This window comes from Hyperolius riggenbachi, chromosome 4 (genome assembly GCF_040937935.1).
Source record: "Hyperolius riggenbachi isolate aHypRig1 chromosome 4, aHypRig1.pri, whole genome shotgun sequence".
NCBI lineage: Eukaryota > Metazoa > Chordata > Amphibia > Anura > Hyperoliidae > Hyperolius > Hyperolius riggenbachi.
The window spans coordinates 36,769,946-36,794,663 of record NC_090649.1 but is presented as its reverse complement, the minus strand read 5'-3'; the positions used below and the strand labels follow the sequence as shown (position 1 = coordinate 36,794,663).

Here is a 24,718-nt window from a genome sequence, read left to right as displayed (position 1 = left end):
GTAAATGATGGAAAATCGGTATAGTCGGGTACTGAACTCCCAAATACTCCACTAATCTCCGGTCGAGGACCCCCAGGCTCTCGCCATATGACAGGAGGCTGAGTAGCCTACCCTGGAATTCCGAGGTTGGATCGTTTCTCAGAGTCTCATAGGTGTCACTATCATTCAGCTGTCTTAGGGCCTCATCTCGATAACTGACACTATTTAATATCACTACTGCACCACCCTTATCCCCATTGCGGATTACAATATCCTTGTTGTTCTGCAGACTCTTAAGGGCACGTACTTCATCACGATTAAGATTTGAGGTGGTGGTGGGTGGGGGGTTCTTTGCCAAATGTAAAAGATCTCTCTCCACAAGTTCCTGAAAAGTGTCTACATGGGTCGTACATGCAGACACTGGGTAGAAGTCTGGGTTGGCTGCTCTGATTGGCTTGACATCATCCAAAGTAACCAGGGGATTGCTGTCGGACAACAGACTATCCATTGTCCATCTAGCACATGTATCCTGAAAGTTACTTATGTCAGGTATGCCCACAGTGCTGCCAGTCAGTCTCCACTCCGGTTGGTTTACATTATCTCCAAAATGTTTACGTAAAAGAATTGACCTCACAAATTGATTTACATCGAGAAGAGTAGTAAATACACCAAAATGATGAGTGGGGGCAAATGATAAACCTTTGGATAGAACCTTTATTTCAAACTCGTTAAGAACATAATCAGACAAGTTAACCACATTTCCACTGCCCCCAGACCCTAGTGAATGAGAACAATTCTGGCCATATTTCCGATGTTTTATACCCGCTCGCCGCGTCCGGCGTTTGGGCGTCCCTTCCTTCTTTGTTTTTTCTGTCTCCTGTGGTTTGGTTGGCCCGGCAAGTTTTTTGCTGCCGTGTCAGATTTCTCCCCTGGGGCCTGTCCCTGGGACTGACTATGTTGGGGTACTGTTACTGGTAAACGGGTATCGGGTACAGAAGCTGGAGTGGGTGTGGCAGGTTGTGTAACTTCCGGGGAACTAAAGCTAACCCTCCTTCTACTTCTAGAACGGGGTCTTCGGTAACCATGATTGGGTGATTTAGAGATACTCTCCCACCGCCCCCACTCATATACCACCTTCTTCCTATAATCTCATATTTATACAAAAGAAAGTGAAAATGGACGCGCATCTAACCAAGATGCACCTGGCATTGCATAGGGCTAATAAGCCTCTCAAAGGCACAACTGTGCTCATTGCAGTAGAACAGGTGCATTAGAACTAATGCATCTCACAATACAAATAATGGAAGCAAACTTATGCATTAACATTATTAACTTATTAGGGGTCCTTACCCTTCTCTTATTCAGAGAGACATCAGTTCAACAGCAGGGACGGCTCGTGCAGCCTTCTCTCGGGGTCCCCAGTCTAACCTATGTTTAAAATCACCCAGCGATATGGGAACATGCTAGCAGCATAATCTTGGGAGCAGCAGGCCATATAAAGGGGGAAGGGGTGTGGCGTGGGCGGCGCCCCAGGCTCTCTCACTGCCTGGGGAACACCGCCCACAGCCACAACCCAACCCAAAGAAAAGAGTTAGTTTCTCATATTTATACAAAAGAAAGTGAAAATGGACGCGCATCTAACCAAGATGCACCTGGCATTGCATAGGGCTAATAAGCCTCTCAAAGGCACAACTGTGCTCATTGCAGTAGAACAGGTGCATTAGAACTAATGCATCTCACAATACAAATAATGGAAGCAAACTTATGCATTAACATTATTAACTTATTAGGGGTCCTTACCCTTCTCTTATTGAGAGAGACATCAGTTCAACAGCAGAGACGGCTCGTGCAGCCTTCTCTCGGGGAGTCCACCCAACTACCAAGGTGCTCGCCCAGAGAGCCAATCCCGGCCACTATGGGCCTGCCCTCCGGACGGGCGCCCGGTTTGTGAATTTTCGGTAAATGATGGAAAATCGGTATAGTCGGGTACTGAACTCCCAAATACTCCACTAATCTCCGGTCGAGGACCCCCAGGCTCTCGCCATATGACAGGAGGCTGAGTAGCCTACCCTGGAATTCCGAGGTGTGAAAGAGTTTGAGGATTTGAATAAGAGGATGCGAGACAATATAGCCAAGCTGGAAGCTACTATCACTGATATCAAAAGGGTTAAATACATTAGGGACACAGAAGATTATAGGAAGAAGGTGGTATATGAGTGGGGGCGGTGGGAGAGTATCTCTAAATCACCCAATCATGGTTACCGGAGACCCCGTTCTAGAAGTAGAAGGAGGGTTAGCTTTAGTTCCCCGGAAGTTACACAACCTGCCACACCCACTCCAGCTTCTGTACCCGATACCCGTTTACCAGTAACAGTACCCCAACATAGTCAGTCCCAGGGACAGGCCCCAGGGGAGAAATCTGACTCGGCAGCAAAAAACTTGCCGGGCCAACCAAACCACAGGACACAGAAAAAACAAAGAAGGAAGGGACGCCCAAACGCCGGACGTGGCGAGCGGGTATAAAACATCGGAAATATGGCCAGAATTGTTCTGATTCACTAGGGTCTGGGGGCAGTGGAAATGTGGTTAACTTGTCTGATTATGTTCTTAACGAGTTTGAAATAAAGGTTCTATCCAAAGGTTTATCATTTGCCCCCACTCATCATTTTGATGTATTTACTACTCTTCTCGATGTAAATCGATTTGTGAGGTCAATTCTTTTACGTAAACATTTTGGAGATAATGTGAACCAACCGGAGTGGAGACTGACTGGCAGCACTGTGGGCATACCTGACATAAGTAACTTTCAGGATACATGTGCTAGATGGACAATGGATAGTCTGTTGTCCGACAGCAATCCCCTGGTTACTTTGGATGATGTCAAGCCAATCAGAGCAGCCAACCCAGACTTCTACCCAGTGTCTGCACGTACGACCCATGTAGACACTTTTCAGGAACTTGTGGAGAGAGATCTTTTACATTTGGCAAAGAACCCCCCACCCACCACCACCTCAAATCTTAATCGTGATGAAGTACGTGCCCTTAAGAGAACAACAAGGATATTGTAATCCACAATGGGGATAAGGGTGGTGCAGTAGTGATATTAAATAGTGTCAGTTATCGAGATGAGGCCCTAAGACAGCTGAATAATAGTGACACCTATTAGACTCTGAGAAACGATCCGACCTCGGAATTCCAGGGTAGGCTACTCAGCCTCCTGTCATATGGCGAGAGCCTGGGGGTCCTCGACCGGAGATTAGTGGAGTATTTGGGAGTTCAGTACCCGACTATACCGATTTTCCATCATTTACCGAAAACTCACAAACCGGGTGCCCGTCCGGAGGGCAGGCCCATAGTGGCCGGGATTGGCTCTCTGGGCGAGCGCCTTGGTAGTTGGGTGGACTCCATGCTCCAAACTCTGGTGAAGTGTCTCCCAGGCTACATAAAAGATTCCAAGCATTTATTGGCCAGTATTGAGAACTTTGAGTGGAGACTAGAATATAATTGGATTACAATTGATGTAAAATCTCTCTACTCATGTATTCCTCATAATCTTGCCTTACAAGCCTTGGAGTATCATCTGAGGAAATACTCAGATTATTCTCTGGACCTCCAGACTTTTATACTGGACTCTGTTCGTTACCTCCTGGCCCACAACTACTTCATGTTTGATGGCCGCTTCTACCTCCAGAGACGTGGTGCCTCCATGGGAGCGAAATTCTCCCCATCCCTGGCCAACTTATATATGGGATGGTGGGAGGAGAGCCATGTCTTTGGGGGTGGTTGCGGCCTCATGGAGGATGTTGTGTGGTACGGGAGGTACATAGATGACTTGTTATTGGTGTGGAAGGGAAGCCCCTCCAATGTCCAGTTTTTGGTGGAATACTTTAATGCCAATGAATTGAACCTTCAGTTCACATTTGAATATGATGGGGTTTCCATCAACTATCTGGACCTTGTGCTAAGAGGTAACCCCCATAATGGAAAGGTCAGCACGATTACTTATAGAAAAGCGTGCAGTGGAAATTCCACATTAAGAGCAAATAGTTGCCATCCAGCCCACACTATAAAAGGCATTCCAGTTGGAGAATTTAGTAGGGCAAAACGCAACTGCTCAGAAGAAGGGGATCTAGCCAGGGAATTGGACATTGTGGAAACACGACTATATGACAGAGGCTATCCCAAATGGGCCATAAAGAGGGGTAGGTCGAGAGCATCTTCTCGACCCAGAACAGACTTGGTGCATGCCACCTCAACCAGGGGGGCCACCATTTCGAAACCCACATTTGTGACTACTTTCTCGTCAGAATATAAAGAGGTTACGGGTATTGTCAACAAGTACCTACCCATACTTAAAGCAGATGCAGGCATATGCCCAATTATCAGTGAAGGTGTCAGAATGGCTAGTCGACGGGCACCCACTCTTGCCAGACTTTTATCCCCTAGCATGTTCGAATCAACGCAATGCCCTAGTACGTGGCTCTCCTTGACGGGTTCTTTTAAATGTAGTATTCCCACATGTCGATATTGCCATGTGCACACAAAAACTGGATCCATTGTTTCTGCCGTTAGCGGCCGTAGTTATCCGATAAAACAGTTTATTAATTGTGGAACCAAGGACGTGATTTATTTAATCACGTGTAGTATATGCTCCATTCAGTATGTCGGATGTACTACTAGGCCGCTAAGGCAGAGGATAGCGGAGCACTATCTGGGGCAAGGGTGGCTCACCACAAATATTTCTAATGTTGCCAAGCATTTTAGGGAGGTACATGGTGGGAATATGACTGGATTTCAATTCCAAGGTATAGAGAGAGTGCTTCCATCCAAACGGGGTGGGGATCTCTACAGGTGTTTACTTAGGAGAGAAGCCATGTGGATATTTAAACTGGTCACTGTGTTGTAAGGCTCACATCCCATTTAGCATTTAGGCCTCGAAGGACTCTCGTGTCCAGTTTAAATATCCACATGGCTTCTCTCCTAAGTAAACACCTGTAGAGATCCCCACCCCATTTGGATGGAAGCACTCTCTCTATACCTTGGAATTGAAATCCAGTCATATTCCCACCATGTACCTCCCTAAAATGCTTGGCAACATTAGAAATATTTGTGGTGAGCCACCCTTGCCCCAGATAGTGCTCCGCTATCCTCTGCCTTAGCGGCCTAGTAGTACATCCGACATACTGAATGGAGCATATACTACACGTGATTAAATAAATCACGTCCTTGGTTCCACAATTAATAAACTGTTTTATCGGATAACTACGGCCGCTAACGGCAGAAACAATGGATCCAAGGACGTGATTTATTTAATCACGTGTAGTATATGCTCCATTCAGTATGTCGGATGTACTACTAGGCCGCTAAGGCAGAGGATAGCGGAGCACTATCTGGGGCAAGGGTGGCTCACCACAAATATTTCTAATGTTGCCAAGCATTTTAGGGAGGTACATGATGGGAATATGACTGGATTTCAATTCCAAGGTATAGAGAGAGTGCTTCCATCCAAACGGGGTGGGGATCTCTACAGGTGTTTACTTAGGAGAGAAGCCATGTGGATATTTAAACTGGACACGAGAGTCCCTCGAGGCTTAAATGCTAAATGGGATGTGAGCCTTACAACACAGTGACATCTGTTATGCCTCTATTGGCTCACGATGATGTGTGTTCCCCCCCCCCCTCCTGTCTTTCTATACATTATCTGCTTGTATCATTGTTTTACTGCGTTACTCTTTTTTGCTCTCAGGTATGAGAACAATTTTGACACTTTTTTACTTTGTTCTTTTATTGTGTACAATAGTATTTTGTCACATTGTTTTAAAAAAGATTATGTACCTTTAAAATTGATCTGTACCCTGGCTCTGTCCTCCAGGGTGAGACCGCCCCTATAGAGGCGGGCAGGAGGTGGAGCCATGGGTTGGATATGTATTAATATGTCAAAGGTTTCCATGTGAACTCAGCTATGATTAAGGACCAGTAGGTCCGAAACATGTCAGCTTGAGATTCGATGTTTTAATACAGGACATGTCCTGATAATAAAGAGGATTCGTGGTGAATTGGTGCGGACCTTCCTTTTGTTGATGTGCTTCTAAGGTCTTGCTAACCTGGTCCAGCACAACTATCCACAGGTGGGGTAGAGCGGTGTTCCTTCCACTAACAAACTGTGTGAATAACGCCTGAGAACTCTGAAATGGAGCAACTGTGGCTGCCGGCTGAGTGTTGAATAGTTGTGGGGTGCCCGGATCAGAGCAGGAGGAGGAAGATATGTCACAGGTCCGTCCAAAAGCTGAGACAGATGAGGTGTTCTGTGTTATAAAGTCATCTGTGACCTCAGAATTTTGGGGGTTGTGGGTATATGCCCTCTGAACACTGTACTTTGGTCGAGGGCCACACAAAATCACACCAGCACGACCCCGAAAAGTCCTGCTGGGTGGCCTGTTTCTGCCTCTGCTTGTCATTTTTTCCATATTGGGTATGCAGTAGTACTAACAATATTCAATAGTGGTAGACAGTGTGTGTAATCACAAAGAGGCACACAATCAGTGTTAAATACACAGCAGCTGGGTGTGTGTATCACTGGGCTGTGTACTTTAACATACACACAGAGATATCCTATAATACATTTAATCAAATACAGTTGCAAGCTACTTATGATACGCAGTGTGCTGGGCTTGCAATAGATAGAAGAGGAAACTTTTGAACTGCAAGGCCCAGCAAATGACTGTGGCCTGTATGCAGTGTGTAACTCACACAGACAGATATCTTTTTTTGTAACACTGTTTTTAGTGAAGAATATAGTATATTGAGTACAGCTTACAAAAAGTATATGAAACATTTAACAGTTTGTCGTTATCAAACATATAAAACTATTATGACATGAGAGTAATATATAGAGCGAAATGTGACATACAGTAGATCCGTATGTTGGGTCTGTCTGGTAGTCAAAATATCGAGATCTATGTTCTTGTGGATATAGGCCTCGATTCATCAACACTTAGCAAGTGTGTTAACAACAGTTTGGTAAAATACCGAATTTGTTAACTTCATTTCAGGATTCATCAAAGTTATCTACAGCTGTTAGCGAACATTTGGTAACGATTCGGTAACGATTCGCTAAAACGGAAGAATGGAATTCATGAAAAAGAAAGTGGGAGTGGTTTAGTGTTACATTTAGGATTAGTTATCTCCTTCACTGCTCTGTCGTTATTCCTGTCAGATCATTGCTGACAGAGAAGATGGAGCCATTTGAAGTGGTTATGTATCAGCTGAGAGTGATTCAAAGGCGCAGAAGGGCAAGAATAAGGTCTGCAACCATATAAATTTGTAAGAGAATAGATTTATTTGCTATAACACGACATCTGCATTTCTCTTGAATCATCTTGTAAGAGAACACAGGCAGTGTCAGGGTTAACTAATTTGCTAGCTGCACTATAATTTTTTAGAAAAGGCTCCTATCAAATTGTGGGATTGTTCCAAGCCACTTTCAGAATCCTGGTCCAGGTGTAAAGCCCTATTCAGAATGTTGCTACGTAGTGCTCAAAGGACTGCCTTTTACCCACAATTCCATGGGAATCTTATGGCCTTGTGTTAAAGTACCACTGTAAAATGGAAATATCGACACGTTACCGAATGGTTACCGAATTGTTATCGAATTCACACCGAATGAGGAAAAACCTTGATGAATACAACTAGAAATCGCTAAACTTCGAATTCGGTAATTTAACAAACTGGAAAAAGTTATCTCAAAGAGAATGATGAATCAAGGCCATCTGCTTTTAAATACAGCTTGGATAGCAATTCAGCTATAGCTTAAAACAAATCCAACATTCAAGAAAAATAGAAAAAGAAAAAAGAAAAAAAAAAAAGATAAAAGAACAATAGGCACATAAAGGGAAATCAGAATATGTATGCTATAGGTCTAGTGATAACTTAGGTTTGGTCTATCGGTTAGCTAGTACTTTAGTAATGATTTTTAAGTCGGAATTAAGGAGGGATATTGGTCGGTAGCTCTGTGGGAGTTGGGGGTCTTTTCCCTCTTTAGGAATCGTAGTGATTAATGAATTCAAAAATGAGTGAGGTGAGGGTTTTCCTTCCATAAGTTTATTAGCTAGATGAGCTAAGTGAGGGGCAAGGATAGCAGAGAACTTTTTATAACATGAGTATGGTAGACTACACAGACAGATATCTTATAGTATGTTCAATCACAAATAGGGATGCTCACCGAATTCCGCGGAATTGAGATTTGTTTTCAATTGATCCTCTGCAGTTTTCTATAGAAAGTCTGTAGCTGTTCCCATGCTCCAGTGGGGTCATCAGTAGAGATGGGCCGAACGGTTCGCCGGCGAACTTTGGGGGTTCGCGTTCGCCTGCATCAGGCGAACTTTTGCGGAAGTTCGATTCGCCCCATAATGCTGTATTGAGCAAAATTTTTAGCCTGCATTTCACTGTCAGCAGACATGTTATTGTCAAACACACTGCTTTCAGTGCTAGAGAACTCGCCCACCCTCCCTTCAAGCTAGGTCCTTTATACCATTTGACTCAGTTGTCTGGCTACACTAATTAGTTATGGGACAGCTGCTACACACTCTGCTAGGGAGATTTTAATTGTCCTCCCTCCTACCCTTTTACTTCTTCCTCCTCCCGGAGGGAGGAGGGTCTCTTCTGCCAGGGAATTATACTATTTTAAAAACCAGTATACATCATACCATAGCTGGGAATACATACATGAGTATACATCATACCATAGCTGGGGATACATACATGAGTATACATCATACCATAGCTGGGAATCGAACCCAGATCTCACTGTGTGGTGGGCACGTCACCCTAAGCACTGTACCACTACAGAAGTAAGTGAAGCTAGCCTAAAATTTAACATTTATGCTCAATGCAATAGAACCATTAGGTTGCTTAAAGGAGAACTGTAGTGAGAGGTATATGGAGGGTGCCATATTGATTTCCTTTTAAGCTATACCAGTTGCCTGGCAGCCCTGCTGATCTATTTGGCTGCAGTAATAATAATAATCCAAACATTTGTATAGTGCTTTTCTCCTGTCGGACTCAAAGCGCTCAAGAGCTGCAAGCCACAGGGACGCGCTCAAGAGGCCACCCTGCAGTGTTAGGGAGTCTTGCCTTGAACTCCTTACTGAATAGGTACTTGACTTAGCCAGGATTCAAACCCTGGTCTCCCATGTCAAAGGCAGAGCCCTTAACCTGTACACTATCCAGCCACTGTAGTGTGAATCACACCAGAAACAAGCATGCAGCTAATCTTGTCAGATCTTACAAAAATGTCAAACACCATATCTGCTGCATGCTTGTTCAGGGTCTAGGGCTAAAAGTATTGGAGGCAGAGGATCTGCAGGATAGCCAGGTAACTGGTATTGCTTAAAAGGAAATCAATATGGTAGCCTCCATATACCTTTCACTACAGTTCTCCTTTAAGCAACCTAATGGTTCTATTGCATTGAGCATAAATGTTAAATTTTAGGCTAGCTTCACTTACTTCTGTAGTGGTACAGTGCTTAGGGTGATGTGCCCACCACACAGTGAGATCTGGGTTCGATTCCCAGCTATGGTATGATCTGGTGTTTGACATTTTTGTAAGATCTGACAAGATTAGCTGCATGCTTGTTTCTGGTGTGATTCACACTACTGCAGCCAAATAGATCAGCAGGGCTGCCAGGCAACTGGTATAGCTTAAAAGGAAATCAATATGGCAGCCTCCATATACCTCTCACTACAGTTCTCCTTTAAGCAACCTAATGGTTCTATTGCATTGAGCATACATTCTTAAATTTTAGGCTAGCTTCACTTACTTCTGTAGTGGTACAGTGCTTAGGGTGATGTGCCCACCACACAGTGAGATCTGGGTTCGATTCCCAGCTATGGTATGATGTATACTCATGTATGTATCCCCAGCTATGGTATGATGTATACTCATGTATGTATTCCCAGCTATGGTATGATGTATACTGGTTTTTAAAATAGTATAATTCCCTGGCAGAAGAGACCCTCCTCCCTCCAGTAGGAGGGAGGAGGGAATAGGTAGAAGGGTAGGAGGGTGGAGGCCAATTAAAATCTCCCTAGCGGAGTGTTTAGCAGCTGTCCCATAACTAATTAGTGTAGGCAAATGGTATAAAGGACCTTGCTTGAGGGTGGGTGGGTCCTTCAGCAGTGATGTGTATTTCACTCAATTAGGTGTGGCTCCAGGTATTAGAGCTTTTGAAACATGTTTTCTATCATTTTTCCAGTTGATAGAATTTTTTTAAACTTTCAAAGTTCGCCTCCCCATTGAAGTCTATTGCGGTTCGCGAACTTTTTCGCGAACCGAACCTTTCGCGGAAGTTCGCGAACAGGGTTCGCGAACCTAAAATCGGAGGTTCGGCCCAACTCTAGTCATCAGTAAAGATGATTTCAGACTTTGTATATTATTCTTCATAATCCTCTTTCGGTTATAGCAGATTTTTATTAGGTTGTTTCGTAATTTCTCCGAGCTCCTCCTGCAGATTTGTTCTGCAAACCTTCTACTATATGTAAATAGAGTGGAATTCTCTGTCCTCAGTCCTTGTGGTACAAGGTTCTCCGTTTTGCATGTAGTCAAGAAAAAGATGTCACTGTCCAGGTGTGCAAGTTTCTTTAGGTCCTTTTTCAGTTCCAGGAATGTGTGGCACATTGCTATTGTCAGTTTTTTTGTGTTTTTTTTTTAATCAATAAAAATGACCTTTTTTTTAATGAAAAAAGAACCCCTATTTCTTTTATCCCCCCTCCCCCTCTAAATTAACCTCTTCACCTCAAAGGGTTTTTCTGCTCAAAAAACCAAAGCAGTTTTCACCCGTCAGCGCTCCTTCCATTCATTCACCCACCTATAACTTTATTACTACTTATTACAGCGAAACAATCTATATCTTGTTTTTTTTGCCACTGTATAGGCTTTCTTTGGGGGGTACTTTTTGCTAAAAATTATTTTCTTCTAACTCAGTTTTAATAAGAAGAATAAGAAAAAAATTGAAAAAAAAAAACATTATTTCTCAGTTTTCAGCCATTATATTTTCAAAATGAAACATGCTACCGTAATTAAAACCCACACATTTTAGCGGGGGGGGGGGGGCATGATGGGAGGGTCCCTGCACATAGTTATGGCAGTTTGCAGGGACGTAGTTACTCGCCCCGGGGGAGGGGAAATGGTTAACCCTAGACTACGTTTCATACACTACACAATACATACATAGGTATATGCCTATGATAGGGATTAGATTGTGAGCCCTTCTGAGGGACAGTTAAGTGATAAGGCAGTTTTCTATACTGCACTGCACATGATCGCAGTGCTGTAGACATATATCTCTGCTTTTTTTTTGTTAAAATCATTCTGCCAGCTCCGATCGCTGGCTGGAAGGCTGATCGTGGTGGCCCCGTGTTAACGAGTGTTCATTCCCTGCAAATCTCACCTCTCATGAGATGACGCCATATGGCGTTGTGAAGTAACAACACAGCCACTCTGCGGCTGCCGATTGGTGTTAGGCGGTTGCAGAGTGGTTAAGCAATTTTCTCGACACTGTATTAATGGGTGGCTTCAAATTGGATAAAGGGAGACTAACACAAAAAATGAAATGTATTCATTGGTTCAAAACTGTAGAAGAGGGTTTAAAGAGGGACTCTAACTTCTTGTGTTGGTACGATGGGTTTTAAATGCCACAATTGTTTTTAATTTTTAATTTTTTTGTTTCATATGCTGGTAAGATGGTGTTTACTGTCACTATTCATTTTATTTTATTTCATGTGCTGGGAAGATGGTTTTAAATGCCACCGTTCTCTTTAGCTTAGAACTAATGGTGCATGTAGTCAGCATGGAACTGGATTTACAATGTCTCCCCATCACCAGAGTCTGTTGTAGGTTATGTTTTAGGAAACTGTTGATCGTATCTATTTAGCCAGGATGCCTGTGAAAGCCTCATGAAGTGACAATTAAGGCATCTAATTTATTTATTTATTTATGTTTGCTTAACCTATTGCCAACTGCGTCACACCGATGGGTGTGGCCGTGGTGGCAGCCCCAGAACCGCCTAACGCCAATCGGCGTAAAGTCCTGGGGCTTGCATTTGCAGGAGATCACACGCACACTGCGCACGCATCTCCGCTTGGTAGGTGGAGCAGAGCTCCACCTTCAGTCTCCCATCGGCGCTTGCTGCTCAGAGTCTGTTAGACAGTGAAACCGCCATCTAATTACCATGTACAGCGCTTGCGATCTAAGGCAGCGCTGTACTGGGGACAGCTATGTGACATGGCTGTCCCCTCTGTAGGCTGAAGCCTATGACAGCTAATCACGCGGGGGGAGGGAGGGAGTGGGAACTGTAAAAATAATAAAAAAATAGATAAAAATATTAGGAAATATAACAAACAAATATTTATATAAAAACAAACAAACATCTGGGTAACCATCAGACCCCACCAACAGAAATCTCTGTTGGGTAGTGTTGATCAAACAGTGTTCGGCACTGTTTGTTATTCCCCGAACATTGGCGTGTTCTGGTTCGGGTCGAGCACAGCCGAGCACCGCATGGTGCTCAGCCGCAGTGTTCGGTCTCCTCCCCTCGTTTATTGGCACCTTTGCAGTCAGTCAACAAGCAGAGACAATGCTTTTTTCTCAGCTATGGTCACACAGCCTAGCTGGCTGTGGCAGTAGCTGTGATTGGCCGAGCAGGTCACGTGTTCAGGTATATAAATACCGGAACGCGCGTCTGGCTCCGCCATTCGCATTGTGGTTTAGCTTGGGGTAGGTAGGAGACAGAGCTAGCGGTTAGGTGCCAGCACTGCCAGCCAGGCCAGCCACAGTGCCCCAGCCTCACCACCACTGCCAGCAGCAGCCACAGTGCCCCAGCCTCACCACTGCCAGCAGCAGCCACAGAGCCCATCTTTTTTGTTGGCAGCCACAGTGTACCTGCCTCACCACCACTGCCAGCATTCAGTTTTTCCCCATACACGTATGCCTTTTTTTGGGAATTTTATTTGTTTTATTGGCAGTCAAGTATAATTGGCGCACTGCTCTGCAAACATGAGTCCCTGCTTTTATTCTGAGCCTAAGATATATGTGTAAATGCCTCCCCCCCCCCCCCCCCAACACACACACACATACACACTATTTCCAACCCATTTTGCAGAAGTTTCTCTCATTTTGCAAGTTTGCTCGGGTCCCCATTGACTTCAATTAGGCGCGGTGTTCGGCTGAACATGCCGAACATCCGGACCATGTTCGGCCGAGCCGACCTGAGCCCGAATAACTGGGTGTTCGATCAACACTATTGGTGGGGAGAAAAGGGGGGAGGGGAATTGCTGTGTTGTACGGCTCTGCAGCTTGGCTTTAAAGCTGCAGTGGCCTATTTTAAAAATTTCCAAAAATGGCCTGGTCTTTAGGGGAGTTTAACACTGTGGTCCTCAAAAGGTTAAGAATGTTTCTCCCCTGTATGTCAGTAGATATAAGCTGTGTGCTTTACATTTGGTCAGTATATGCAGAAACCAAGTCCGATAAAGGCTTATTATTAGCCAAATAATTACTTTTTATTTATCTCTAAGTTAGCCAATAAATGGTATTATCCTGATTCAAAACTTCTTGTTAAAACATTAAAGGATGAGATAAGCAGTGGGAGATATACAGCAGTACTTAGGAACACCTGACAAGCTATTCAGATATCAGTTTAAAAAACATGTTTATTGATAGTTGTCCTTTAAGGCGTTGTAGCCAATTACCATATGAAAAGTTAACATCAATAGTTCCCCAAAATGTATTCATGTTTATCTGGTTGTATTTTATTAACAGATAGAAATGTTGCCCTCAGTGGTGTAGCATCACAGTCCTCTACCCTCGACTGCTTTGCCAATAACGCCATTGATGGAAACTTGGACACAAATCATTTTTCCGGCTCCTGTGCCCACACCGGTGATGATGTCTCCCCCTGGTGGAGGGTGGACTTACTGTATCCGTATAAAATCTCCAAAGTCATCATAACCAACAGAGGTGACTGCTGCTGGGAGCGGCTGGCCGGTGCCAGTATCCTTATCGGGAACTCTCCAGAAAACAATGGAAATAATAACCCAAGGTGACTATTACTATTTATGTAACTTTTACAATGTTATTAGTGCTTCTATTGATTTAGCTCACTGGTCACTGTCACTGGTCACTGTCACATGGCCTGAAGGCTGCTTGCAGCCCTAAATTATCGATTGCGTGACCAATGAGAAGAAAATATAAGGACAACGTATATCAATCACCTTCAGATTTCTCCCTGATCAATAATGACATGTGGGTATAATGAGCTACTGATTTGGCTCCCCGGAAGAGGTAGGAGGTTCCTGTGTTCCCTATTGTACACCAGCTCTAATATCTCCACATCTGTAATGCAGCTCATTACTCACCGATCCCAGAGTCCAGCGCTAACTCCTCAATTGTGGCAGGACACTTACCTGGAGGAATTCCGAGTTAGGTGTCCTTCGGTTGCAAGGCAGGCATGTGCGCTCCATCTCCTCTAGTCAGAGCCGGGCCGAGGCATAGGCTGGAGAGGCTCCAGCCTCAGGGCGCAGTGTAGGAGGAGGCGCAGAATTCATTCAGCTGTCATTCCTAATTGTGTTTGAAGCAGAAAGAAATAAGAAAAGGCAGTGACTGCAAGCCAGATAACTAGATATTAAGGTGTTGGGGAGGTTGTGGGCCCTGTGGCGCCTCTTAGTCTAATAGCAATCAGTGTTTGATGACTCGGGTGGCAGGGATGGAGGGGCGCACTTTGGTGTCTCAGTCTTGGGTGCTGGAGGACCTTGTCCCGGCTCTGCCTCTAGTCCTGGCAGTGGTTGGTGTGGCTTTAGCACTGGCATGAGAGTCAGGGTATTTAAACCCTGAACTCTTATTCCACCAGTGCTATTGCATCACCCCACACAGCCGCAGCATCTGTGCATGCTGTCTCAGCTCCCTGCCTGGCTAAGTCTGTGTTGGCTGCCTACACTGCATACTTGCCTGTCAGTTTTGTCCCTGCCAGTCCTGTCACTCCAGTCTGATTCCTGCCAGTCTGATCCCTGCCAGTCCTGTCCCTATCAGTCTGATCCCTGCCAGTCCTGTCCCTGCCAGTCTGATTCCTTCCAGTCTGATCCCTGCCAGTTCTGTACCTGTCAGTCTGATTCCTGCCTGTCCTGTCCCTGTCAGTCTGTTTCCTGCCAGTCCTGACATGCCTGTTCTACTCTGCCAGTCTAGTCACACTTGCCTGTCTGTCATTACCTTGCACCTATTTTCTCTAGTGTGACCTGTCACGACCCATCTGCCCTGTCTGCCAGTCTGGTGCCTGTCAGTACAGGCCTGTCCATACAGCCCTGTCAGTGTAGCTTGTCAGTACGGCCCCATCAGTTACGGCCCTGTCAGTACAGCCCTGTCTATACGGCCCTCTCAGTACAGCCCAGTCTTTTTTTACTGGGCTTTCTAAACCCAGGCTGCACACTCCAGTACTTTGGTACTTACCCAGCGTGTCCTGTCCAGTATTTCGGTACTTATTCAGCTAGTTCCTGTTCAGCCTGCTCCGTCCAGCCTTTCCTGCTTGTCCCATCCAATCCATCCTGCCCAGTCCTTCCCAACTAGTCACTTCCATACATCCTGTTCAGTCCGCCCTGGTTTTCCTGTCCAGCATGTCCCGTCTGTCCATTCCCGTCCGCACTGTCCTGTCCAGTGAGTTTTAGTTAGCCCTGTCCTGTAGTGCTTCCCACATCGGCAAGGTACCTCTTCTGTTCTTCTTGTTACTAGTGCAGTGGTCTTGGGGGTCATGACCTGGCATGCACCAGGCAGCAAAGTACTCCTTTAGGGGTGATTGCCCATCATCCCTTGCGAGGTGCGCTGGTGAAGAACTGTACTGGCTTAGACCCCACACCCTGACCATTTCAGCTGCTGATCCTTGTGTGTAAAGCAGTCGCCAATGGATAGTGCTTGGGGATTGTTAAAGATCCATCCTGTGTTGTAGGATTTGTTAAAACCCACAATGTATGCATGGCCTTCGCAATGCTTTTACAAGGACCGCCAACCGATTGAGGCCGCTCAGTTGTCCGCCAATCTTCACCCCCCTCTATGCCTCCTCAAGGCTAGGGACGTGTCTTTATAGAATCATTCTGCGAATTGCCATTTTTATTGATCCCCGATGGGTGACAATTCTGCTTGCAGTAATGCATCTGAATAGCCATGCCATAAATCTGAGATGGTGTAAAAGGAAGAAATTATACATACCCGGGGCTTCCTCCAGCCCCCTCCAGGCTGATCGGCTCCTCACAGTCGTTCTGCACTACCTGGATTCTCAACAAGTGGCCCCAGACAATATTCCAGCCAGGTATAGCAGGCGCAGTCCAGGCAGTGTAGAAGCAGGACAGCAAGGGAGCGATTAGCCAGTGGGGAAAGGGGGGGGGGTGGAGGAAGCCCCAGGTATGTATTATTCATCCTTTTATACCAGGTTTATTTTAAGTCTGATTACTTTATTTTTTATTCCTTTTTTACATAGCTGTGCAGAGATCTCCTCCATACAGAACAGTGGCGCTCTGACCTTCCAGTGTAACAATATGGTTGGCCAATATGTGAACGTCGTCATTAAAGGGAAGAAGCAATACCTCCAGCTGTGTGAAGTTCAGGTGTTTGGGGAGCCCTCTATCAAGATTGATTGGTCTGCCACGGGATAATCAGCGGTGATGGAGATATAACTGGGGTGGATGTTATATTATAGTCACCACCATTCAGAATTCTATCAAAAAATAATAAAATGCAACAAATAAAAGTTTCTATCTGAGTTATTGCAATTCATTTTTGAATACCATTTTGTACTGTAACAATAACATGTATTATTCACTTTTAAAGAACACTTAAAATTTGCTTTTTCTGCCTTGAAAAAAAGTTTAAATACACTTCCAGAAGGAGTTTCCACAGTCCCTGTGGTGTCAACAAATATAAGATCTATCTATCTATCTATCTATCTATCTATCTATCTATCTATCTATCTATCTATCATAGAAGATGTCCGCCTATCTTAAATGTCTCCAACGCCGCTGACTCTACTTCCTGATTAGCGGACTCAGCAGTGTTGGAGACATAGAAGACCGGAGTCACGCAGAGCTCCATCGCCTGGAGCCAGAAGGAGGTGAGTCTCTCTGCCCGCTGGCGCTGCTGTCATTTCTGGGGGGGGTACTGAAAGGGGAGCCCGAGGTAAAGGAGTCGGGCCCCCCTTCCCGTTGCTGTGTTTGCCCACTGCTCCCCCTCCTGCCCCACCCTAAAAACAGCCCTGGTCAGGCCCCAGAGCCATGCCCCCCCAGGCTTCTGCCCTCCCCCCCTTCCACGGGTGCATTCATTGTTCCACCCCTGCAGCCCTGCAGCCTACAAGATGCTTGAGGCTTAATTCCCGGGCATCAGTCATTGCTGAGCTGAACATTATTTATAAGTTTTACTGCTAAAAACATTTAAAAGACAACCCCTTCCCAACAATTAAATAATGTTATTGTTATTTTGTTCCCAAACCAGTAGCCAATAGTAACGTATGTTACATCTTTAGCCTCATTTGTTTTGCCAATGAACATTCAAGTTTCCCATCAGCCTTTGCAGCATTACTCTCAATGGCCTCAATTCACTAAGGGTAGTTCGGTAAAATAATTTACAGTAGGTCAGTTAAATACCGTATTCAGTGGAAGTTGGATAATTGTAACATATGCTGAAGAGGCCGCCGCGGTGAACAGCGCTACCACCGCAGCTGTCTCCAGCTCTCTGATTAGCAGCGTATCCGGGCCTCAGGCACCTAGCACGCCGAGGACGGAACAATCAGTTGCACATAGGGTTGCCTTGTCACGCGCGCGCGCATAGACAGGACCTTTATGCGGGGAGGAGGCGCGTCAGCTGACCGGCTGGCCGGCTGACGTCAGAGGAGACGCTCGCCGCTCCTCATTGGTTGATCACTGGGGGCATGCCTGGAGGGTCTCCTCTGCTTCATAAGCCTTGCTGTGTCACTCGCAACTTGTCTGCTGTTGCGAATACTTTGTGTTAGCGCTCAGACCCTTAGATAGTTCTGGTGTGCTTTGATCCAGGAGGAAACCGGGGATTTCACACAAGATAGGAATTGTTTGATAGCTTTAAGCATTACTTTACTGTCTATTATTTGTAAATGACTCTGGCCCATTCTGACCTCTCTCTTGCTCAGTGATTCTGTACCTTTGCTCATCTGATCTTGTTGCCAACCCTGCCTATTTATATCTTCCTGACTCTGCCTTCCGATTTTGTACTGCATCTGTCTGTCTCTTGCCAAACCCGATCTGTGTGACTACTCTACTCTCACCAGAGGGCCCTTGTCTCTGGTGAGAGGCACTATACTGATTGTACCCACCAGCTCCTCTGGTGAGGTATAGCGCTTATCAGTATTACTGTTGCACCAAACACCATCTGTATTGTTGTCACATCAGCTTCTGATATACCAGTATTATAGGTGATTCTACAGATCACCTTATAATCAGGTATATATCTGCATTATAGGTGATACTGCAGATCACCTAATAATCAGAGTTCTGTTACTTGCTGACACCAATCGTTACAGAACAGCAGACCAAAATGTCTATGGACGCACTGGGTAAACGGGTTGAGGCCTTGACCGTAGCGGCGAATGATTTAACCGTAGTGGTCAATACCCAACAGACTCAGATCACCCAGCTGTCTGGGGTGGTCCGCACCCTCTAGACTGCAATTGTACCAGTGCAGTCCCCTTCAGTTGTAGAACCTAGAATGCCTATGCCAGGAAAGTTTTAAGGGCATACATCTGATTTCCAGAATTTCAGAAACCGCTGTCTGTCTTACTTTGAGATGAGACCTATTTCATCAGGGACTGAGAGTCAGAGGATCACCTTCATTAAAACTCTGTTATCAGGGGATTCACAGACATGGGCTTACAGTCTTCCTACTGGTCATGAAGCATTGACATCAGTTCAGAATTTTTTCAAATCAATGGCTATCATATACGATGATCCAGATATCGCAATCACTGCTGAGAGGAAACTTAAAAATCTCAGGCAAGGGCAGAACACCGCTGAGACCTATGCTGCAGAATTTAGATGATGGGCAGTATCAGCTTGGTGGGGACAATTCGCCTTGTTAGACTGTTTCTTATCTGGGTTATCTGATCCCATTGCGGATGTAATGCTAAGTCATCCTGAACCTAAGACTGTAGACGATGCAATCTCACTTGCAGTAAGAATAGATCACTGTATCCGTTATCAAAAACAAGCACGTGTTAGACACTCTGTGAGGTCAGTTCCTGTCGCCTCTCCTACCTCTTCTCCTCCTCAGGATGAACCGATGCAGATCGGACATTCTAAATTGTCAGAGGTCGAGAAAAAACGGAGACGGTCAGAGGGGCTCTATCTATATTGTGCAGAGAAGGGCCATATAGTACAGAACGGTCCTAAAAAGGCGGAAAACTCTGCCGCCTAGGAGTAGCTAGAGGTACTACCCTAGGCGAGCCAGTGTTACCTCTACTTGATAATCGGTTAACTACTCCCTTGTTCTATTTCCTGGGAGAATGGAGTCCAGTCTACCCAGGCATTTATAGACACGGGTTCAGCCGCCAATTTTATAGATTATGATTTTGTTAAGAAATTGGGGATTTCTCTGATCCCCCTAGACAGACATATTGTCCTCACTGCAGTGGATGATTCTCTCCTTCAAGGGAGTCGTCCTCTGTCTCAGACCCCGAATCTGTTGTGTCATGTGGGGGTATTACATAGAGAACAAATACAATTTTTTGTACTTAAAATGGCCACTTCTACTGTGATTCTTGGGATGCCGTGGCTGCAAAAGCATTCTCCTCAGATAGATTGGAGCTCCGGCCAGTTGCTTAGCTGGTCCTCCTTCTGCCATCATCATTGTATGGAGAAAGTTGCTATTTGCACCACCAAAATTCAAGTAGAAGGGTTACCTGCACAATACGCAGAATTTGCTGATGTCTTTTGTCCTAAGTCGGCCGACAAACTTCCTCCACACAGAAGTTTTGACTGCCCCATTGAGTTACAGTCTGGTTGTATGCCCCCTAGAGGTCACTTGTATAACCTGTCTGCTCCTGGAAAACTCGCTATGCAGAATTACATTAAAGAAAACCTTGCCAAAGGGTTTATCCGTCCCTCTAGGTCTCCGGCTGGAGCAGGGTTCTTTTTTGTTCAGAAAAAAGACGGTGGGCTTCGCCCCTGCATAGATTATCGGGAACTGAATAAAATTACCATCAAAAATCATTATCCTCTCCCGTTAATTGACGACTTGTTCTCTCAAGTTACTGATGCATGTGTCTTCTCTAAACTCGATTTAAAGAGAATCTGAAGCGAGTATAAAACTCGCTTCTTCTCTTATGTATAGCAGGGGCATGTGTGCCCCTGCTAAACCGCCGCAATACCGCCGCACAACGGGGGTCCCTTACCCCCCAAATCGCCAGGGATCACTTCCTGATTGAGGCAGGGCTACACGCCGCAGCCCTGCCTCACGCACGTCTGTCAGCGCGTATCTCCGCCTCTCCCCCGCCCTTCTCAGTCTTCGTTCACTGAGAGGGGCGGGGGTGAGGCGGCGATGCGCGTCTGATAGACGCGCTGAGAGGCAGGGCTGCAGCCATTAGCCCTGCCTCTCGGAGCAGCAAAATCTATGACCAATTTGGTCGTTGATTTTGCAGGGGGGGGGGGGATTGGGGGGGGGACGCATGCCCCTGCTATATATAAGAGAAGAAGCGAGTTTTTTACTCGCTTCAGTGTCTCTTTAAGAGGGGCTTATAACCTGGTACGCATAAGAGAGGGTGACGAATGGAAGACAGCATTTAACACACCTGACGGGCACTACGAGTACCTGGTCATGCCCTTCAGATTGTGTAACACCCCAGCCGTTTTCCAAGAGTTTGTCAATGAGATTTTCCGAGAGGTCTTGGGACGATTTGTATTGGTATATCTGGACGATATACTGATTTTTTCGCCCAGCCTAGCCAAACACAGGGAGCATGTGACGTTTGTTCTGGAAAAACTAAGACAGAATTCTTTATATGCAAAGATGGAGAAATGTCTTTTTGAAGTGTCAGAGGTTCCTTTCTTGGGGTATATCATTTCGACCTCAGGACTCTCCATGGACCCCAAGAAAGAAACTGTTCAGTCTGTGCACGGAATAAGTCATCCAGACAGGCCCCTGTGGGTACCCTTCAGCCTTTGCCAGTGCCTAAGGAACCATGGACCCATTTGTCCAAGAATTTTGTGGGCAAACTCCCCAGGTCTTTAAGGGAAAACGGTCATATGGGTGGTAGTCGACAGGTTCAGTAAAATGGCTAATTTTATTCCACTGGACGGACTCCCCTCTGCCCAGGAACTGGCGGATCTCTTCATTCAACACATTTTCCATTTGCATGGTATACCAGAAAATGTGGTGTCAGACAGGGGAGTCCAGTTTGTGTCCAAGTTCTGGAAAGCCTTTTTGTCATCATCTTGGAATGAACCTGTCATTTTCCTCCGGCTACCACCCACAGACTAATGGGCAAACTGAGAGGGTTAATCAGTCTTTAGAACAGTTCCTTAGATGTTATGTGGCTAATGCACAGTTAGAATGGGCAAAATCCCTGCCATTTGCAGAATTTGCGCATAACAACCTGAAAAGCTCCTCTTCAGGTTTTTCTCCCTTTCAGGTGGTCACGGGGAGATCACCCAAGTTCTCTCCATTACCAGTGGTGTCTTCTCCTTTCCCTGCTTTGGAAGAGTGGAAGGGAGCTTTTAAGGAGATTTGGACCATGGTCAAAAGAAACCTGGAAAAAGCCTTTCAGACCCAAAAGAAACAGGCTGATAAAAAGTGATCTGTGGAGTGGGACTTTGTACCTGGAGATATACAATACAATACAATAACATTTGTAAAGCGCTTTTCTCCCATAGGACTCAAAGCGCATAGTTGTGTCTCAGATTAATACAGGGTTGCAGGCTGGGTTGTGTTACAGAGGAGATAGTCAGATGTTCATGAATGCCAGACTGAAGAGGTAGGTTTTCAGTTTATACTTAAATGCTTCCAGGGATGGAGCTGTCCTGATTGGATGTGGCAGGGAGTTCCAAAGTGTAGGAGCAGCATGACAAAAGGCTCTGTCTCCAAAGGTTTTGAGGTGGACTCTGGGGGTGACCAAGGTGTTACGTCCTTTTGATCTAACATTGTAGGGGGTGTGATGCAGTTGCAACAAGTCTTTCAGGTATCCAGGGCCCAGATTATGCAAGGATTTGAATGTCAGTAAGCCAATCTTAAACAGAATTCTCAATTTTATTGGTAGCCAGTGGAGTGAGCACAGGGTTGGTGTTATGTGGCAATGGCGGGGTTGGCTCGTTAACAGCCTTGCTGCGGCATTCTGTACTAATTGCAGGCGGCGTAAGTCTTTCTTATGCAGGCCTGTGTAGAGGGCGTTGCAGTAGTCTAACCTTGATGTGACGAAGGCATGAACTAGGGTTGGAAGATCCTCTGAAGGAATTAGGTGTTTAATCCTTGCAATATTCCTTAGATGAAAGAAGGAATGTTTCACAACAGCTGAGATTTGATTCCTGAAGCTTAACTTCCCATCAATCAGTACTCCCAGGCTGCGCACACAGTCTGAGTTGTTCAGGTCTGAGCTCCCTATCCTTAGCGGTGTTGGTTGAGACTGGGGCTGCTTTGCTGTTGAGCCCTGGCCCTCGATAACAAGAACCTCAGTTTTGTCAGCATTAAGTTTTAGCTAATTATTATTCATCCACTCCTGAAGCTCAGCATAGCATGCGTTTATTTGTGGAGTACGCCAGGTTTGAATGACAAATATAGCTGGGTGTCATCAGCATAGCAATTATATGTCAGGCCATGTTTTTGTATGATTTCTCCAAGTGGCAGCATGTATATGGTGAAAAGTAAAGGGGATAATATTGCGCCCTGAGGTACACCGTATTTTAGTGGTACAGGGTTGGAGAGGAAGGGCCCTAAGGCTACCCTTTGTGTTCTGCCAGCCAGGAAGGAGTTGAACCAAAGGAGAAGAATGCCATCTATGCCACAATACTCTTGTAGCCTGTTGAGCAAGATTTCATGATCGACTGTGTCAAAAGCCGCTGAGAGGTCGAGCAAAATCAGGATGGAACATTGACCCTTGTCTCTTGCAATGAGCAGATCATTGCAAATCTGGGTGGGGCTGTTTCACAGCTGTGATATTTCCTGAAGCCAGATTGAAGAGGGTCAAGGATGTTGTTTCTGGAGAGCCTGACGTCAAGTTGGAGGTAGACAGCCTTTTCAATAACTTTTCCCAGAAAGGGGAGGTTTGAGACAGGTCTGTAGCTGTTTAGAGCATCTGGATCTAAGGATGGTTTCTTGAGTAGTGGCCTGACGATTGCTTCTTTCAGAGTAGAGGGAAACCACCCTTCTTGTAAGGAGCCGTTGACTATTTTGTGCAATGCCGGTGTAAATAGTTCAGGGCATTTCAACATGAACTTAGTGGGGCCAGGGTCCAGATCGCAGGTAGTCTGGCGAAGGTTTGAGAGGATATCCAAGATGTCTTTTTCAGTGATTACCTTAAAATCAGACCATGGTGGTAGGCTATTTTTGCACCTGTTACATGGCTCTGCATGGGTTTCTGGGGCTGTGAATTGAATGGCAGATCGTATGGAGGAGACTTTGTCTGAGAAGAAATGGGCACATTTCTCGCACATTTCCTGTGAAGGTCTGATGCTGGATTTCCTGCAAGATGGATTGCAGAGACTGTCAACCGTGCGGAAGAGTTGGGCAGGTCTGTTGGCTGCATTTGCAATTTCGTGAGACAGGAATAAGGACTTATTTTTGTTAATCATCGTTTATTAAATAATTAAATAAATTCGTGATTTTTTTTAGTTAAGCAATTAGGGAAAGTTTGTCATCAGGGGACTGATGTTTGCGCCACCTTCGTTCCAGTCTGCGTCCCTGTTTCTTTAGTTCCTTTATAGAGTTGTCAAACCAGCAAACGTGATGTAATGGTGCGGAACGTTTAATCTTTAAGGGAGCTATGGCGTCAAAAGCGGCTGAGACATCATGGTTATATTTAAGGACCATGGATTCAAGGCCTAAGTTGTGATCTGTCAGTCCGCCTAGATTGAGGCTGTTCTGAAGATGTTGGGGTGTCAAACCTTTCAAGGAACAATATTTTATTAGTTCTTTCACTAGGTATTTTGTAGCCGGTGCTGTAAAGGAGAAGTGGACAGTGTGGTGGTCTGACCAAACTACTGGATCAATTTCCACATTGGAAATTAGGAGTTCTGAATGGAAAATGAGGTCCAAAGTGTGTCCTTTTTTGTGGGTAGGAAGGTTGACAGCTTGAGAGAAGCCCAGTTCATTCATGGAGAGAAATAGCTCAGTTCCAAATTGGGAAGAGTGTGTATCGACCCATGCGTTAAAGTCTCCCAGAATTATCCACCTAGGGTGTTTCAGAGATATGGTGTGGGTTTCAACACGACATTTGGCATTGAAACAGCCATCAGCAAAATTGGGTCCCAGATTTATAGGCCCATACCCGGTGTCCAAAAAGATTAATAAAGTCACTTATGTCATTTCACTACCACCCAGTATGAGAGGTGTTAAGTCGTTCCATGTGTCATTGTTGAAACCAGCTGTGCATGTGGATTCCTCTCCCCCCCCTGAAATAATTGATGGGGAACCTGAGTATGATATTGAGAGGATTTTGGACTCTCGGCGGGTGTGTAACTCGGTACAGTACCTTGT

At 45.3% G+C, this 24,718-nt stretch overlaps 1 protein-coding gene across 2 annotated transcripts in view; it reads left to right on the top strand.

Annotated features, from left to right (window-relative positions):
- Positions 1–16,749, top strand: part of LOC137571166 (uncharacterized) — a 197,873-nt gene extending 181,124 nt beyond the window's left edge. For both annotated transcript variants that reach the window (XM_068279962.1, XM_068279963.1), the window contains exons 9-10: positions 13,793–14,072; positions 16,494–16,749. In XM_068279962.1, coding sequence (XP_068136063.1) covers positions 13,793–14,072; positions 16,494–16,668 — 455 coding nt within the window. In that variant the 3' untranslated portion in view covers positions 16,669–16,749. The remainder of the gene's footprint in view (positions 1–13,792; positions 14,073–16,493) is intronic.
- Positions 16,750–24,718: the final 7,969 nt, after the last annotated feature.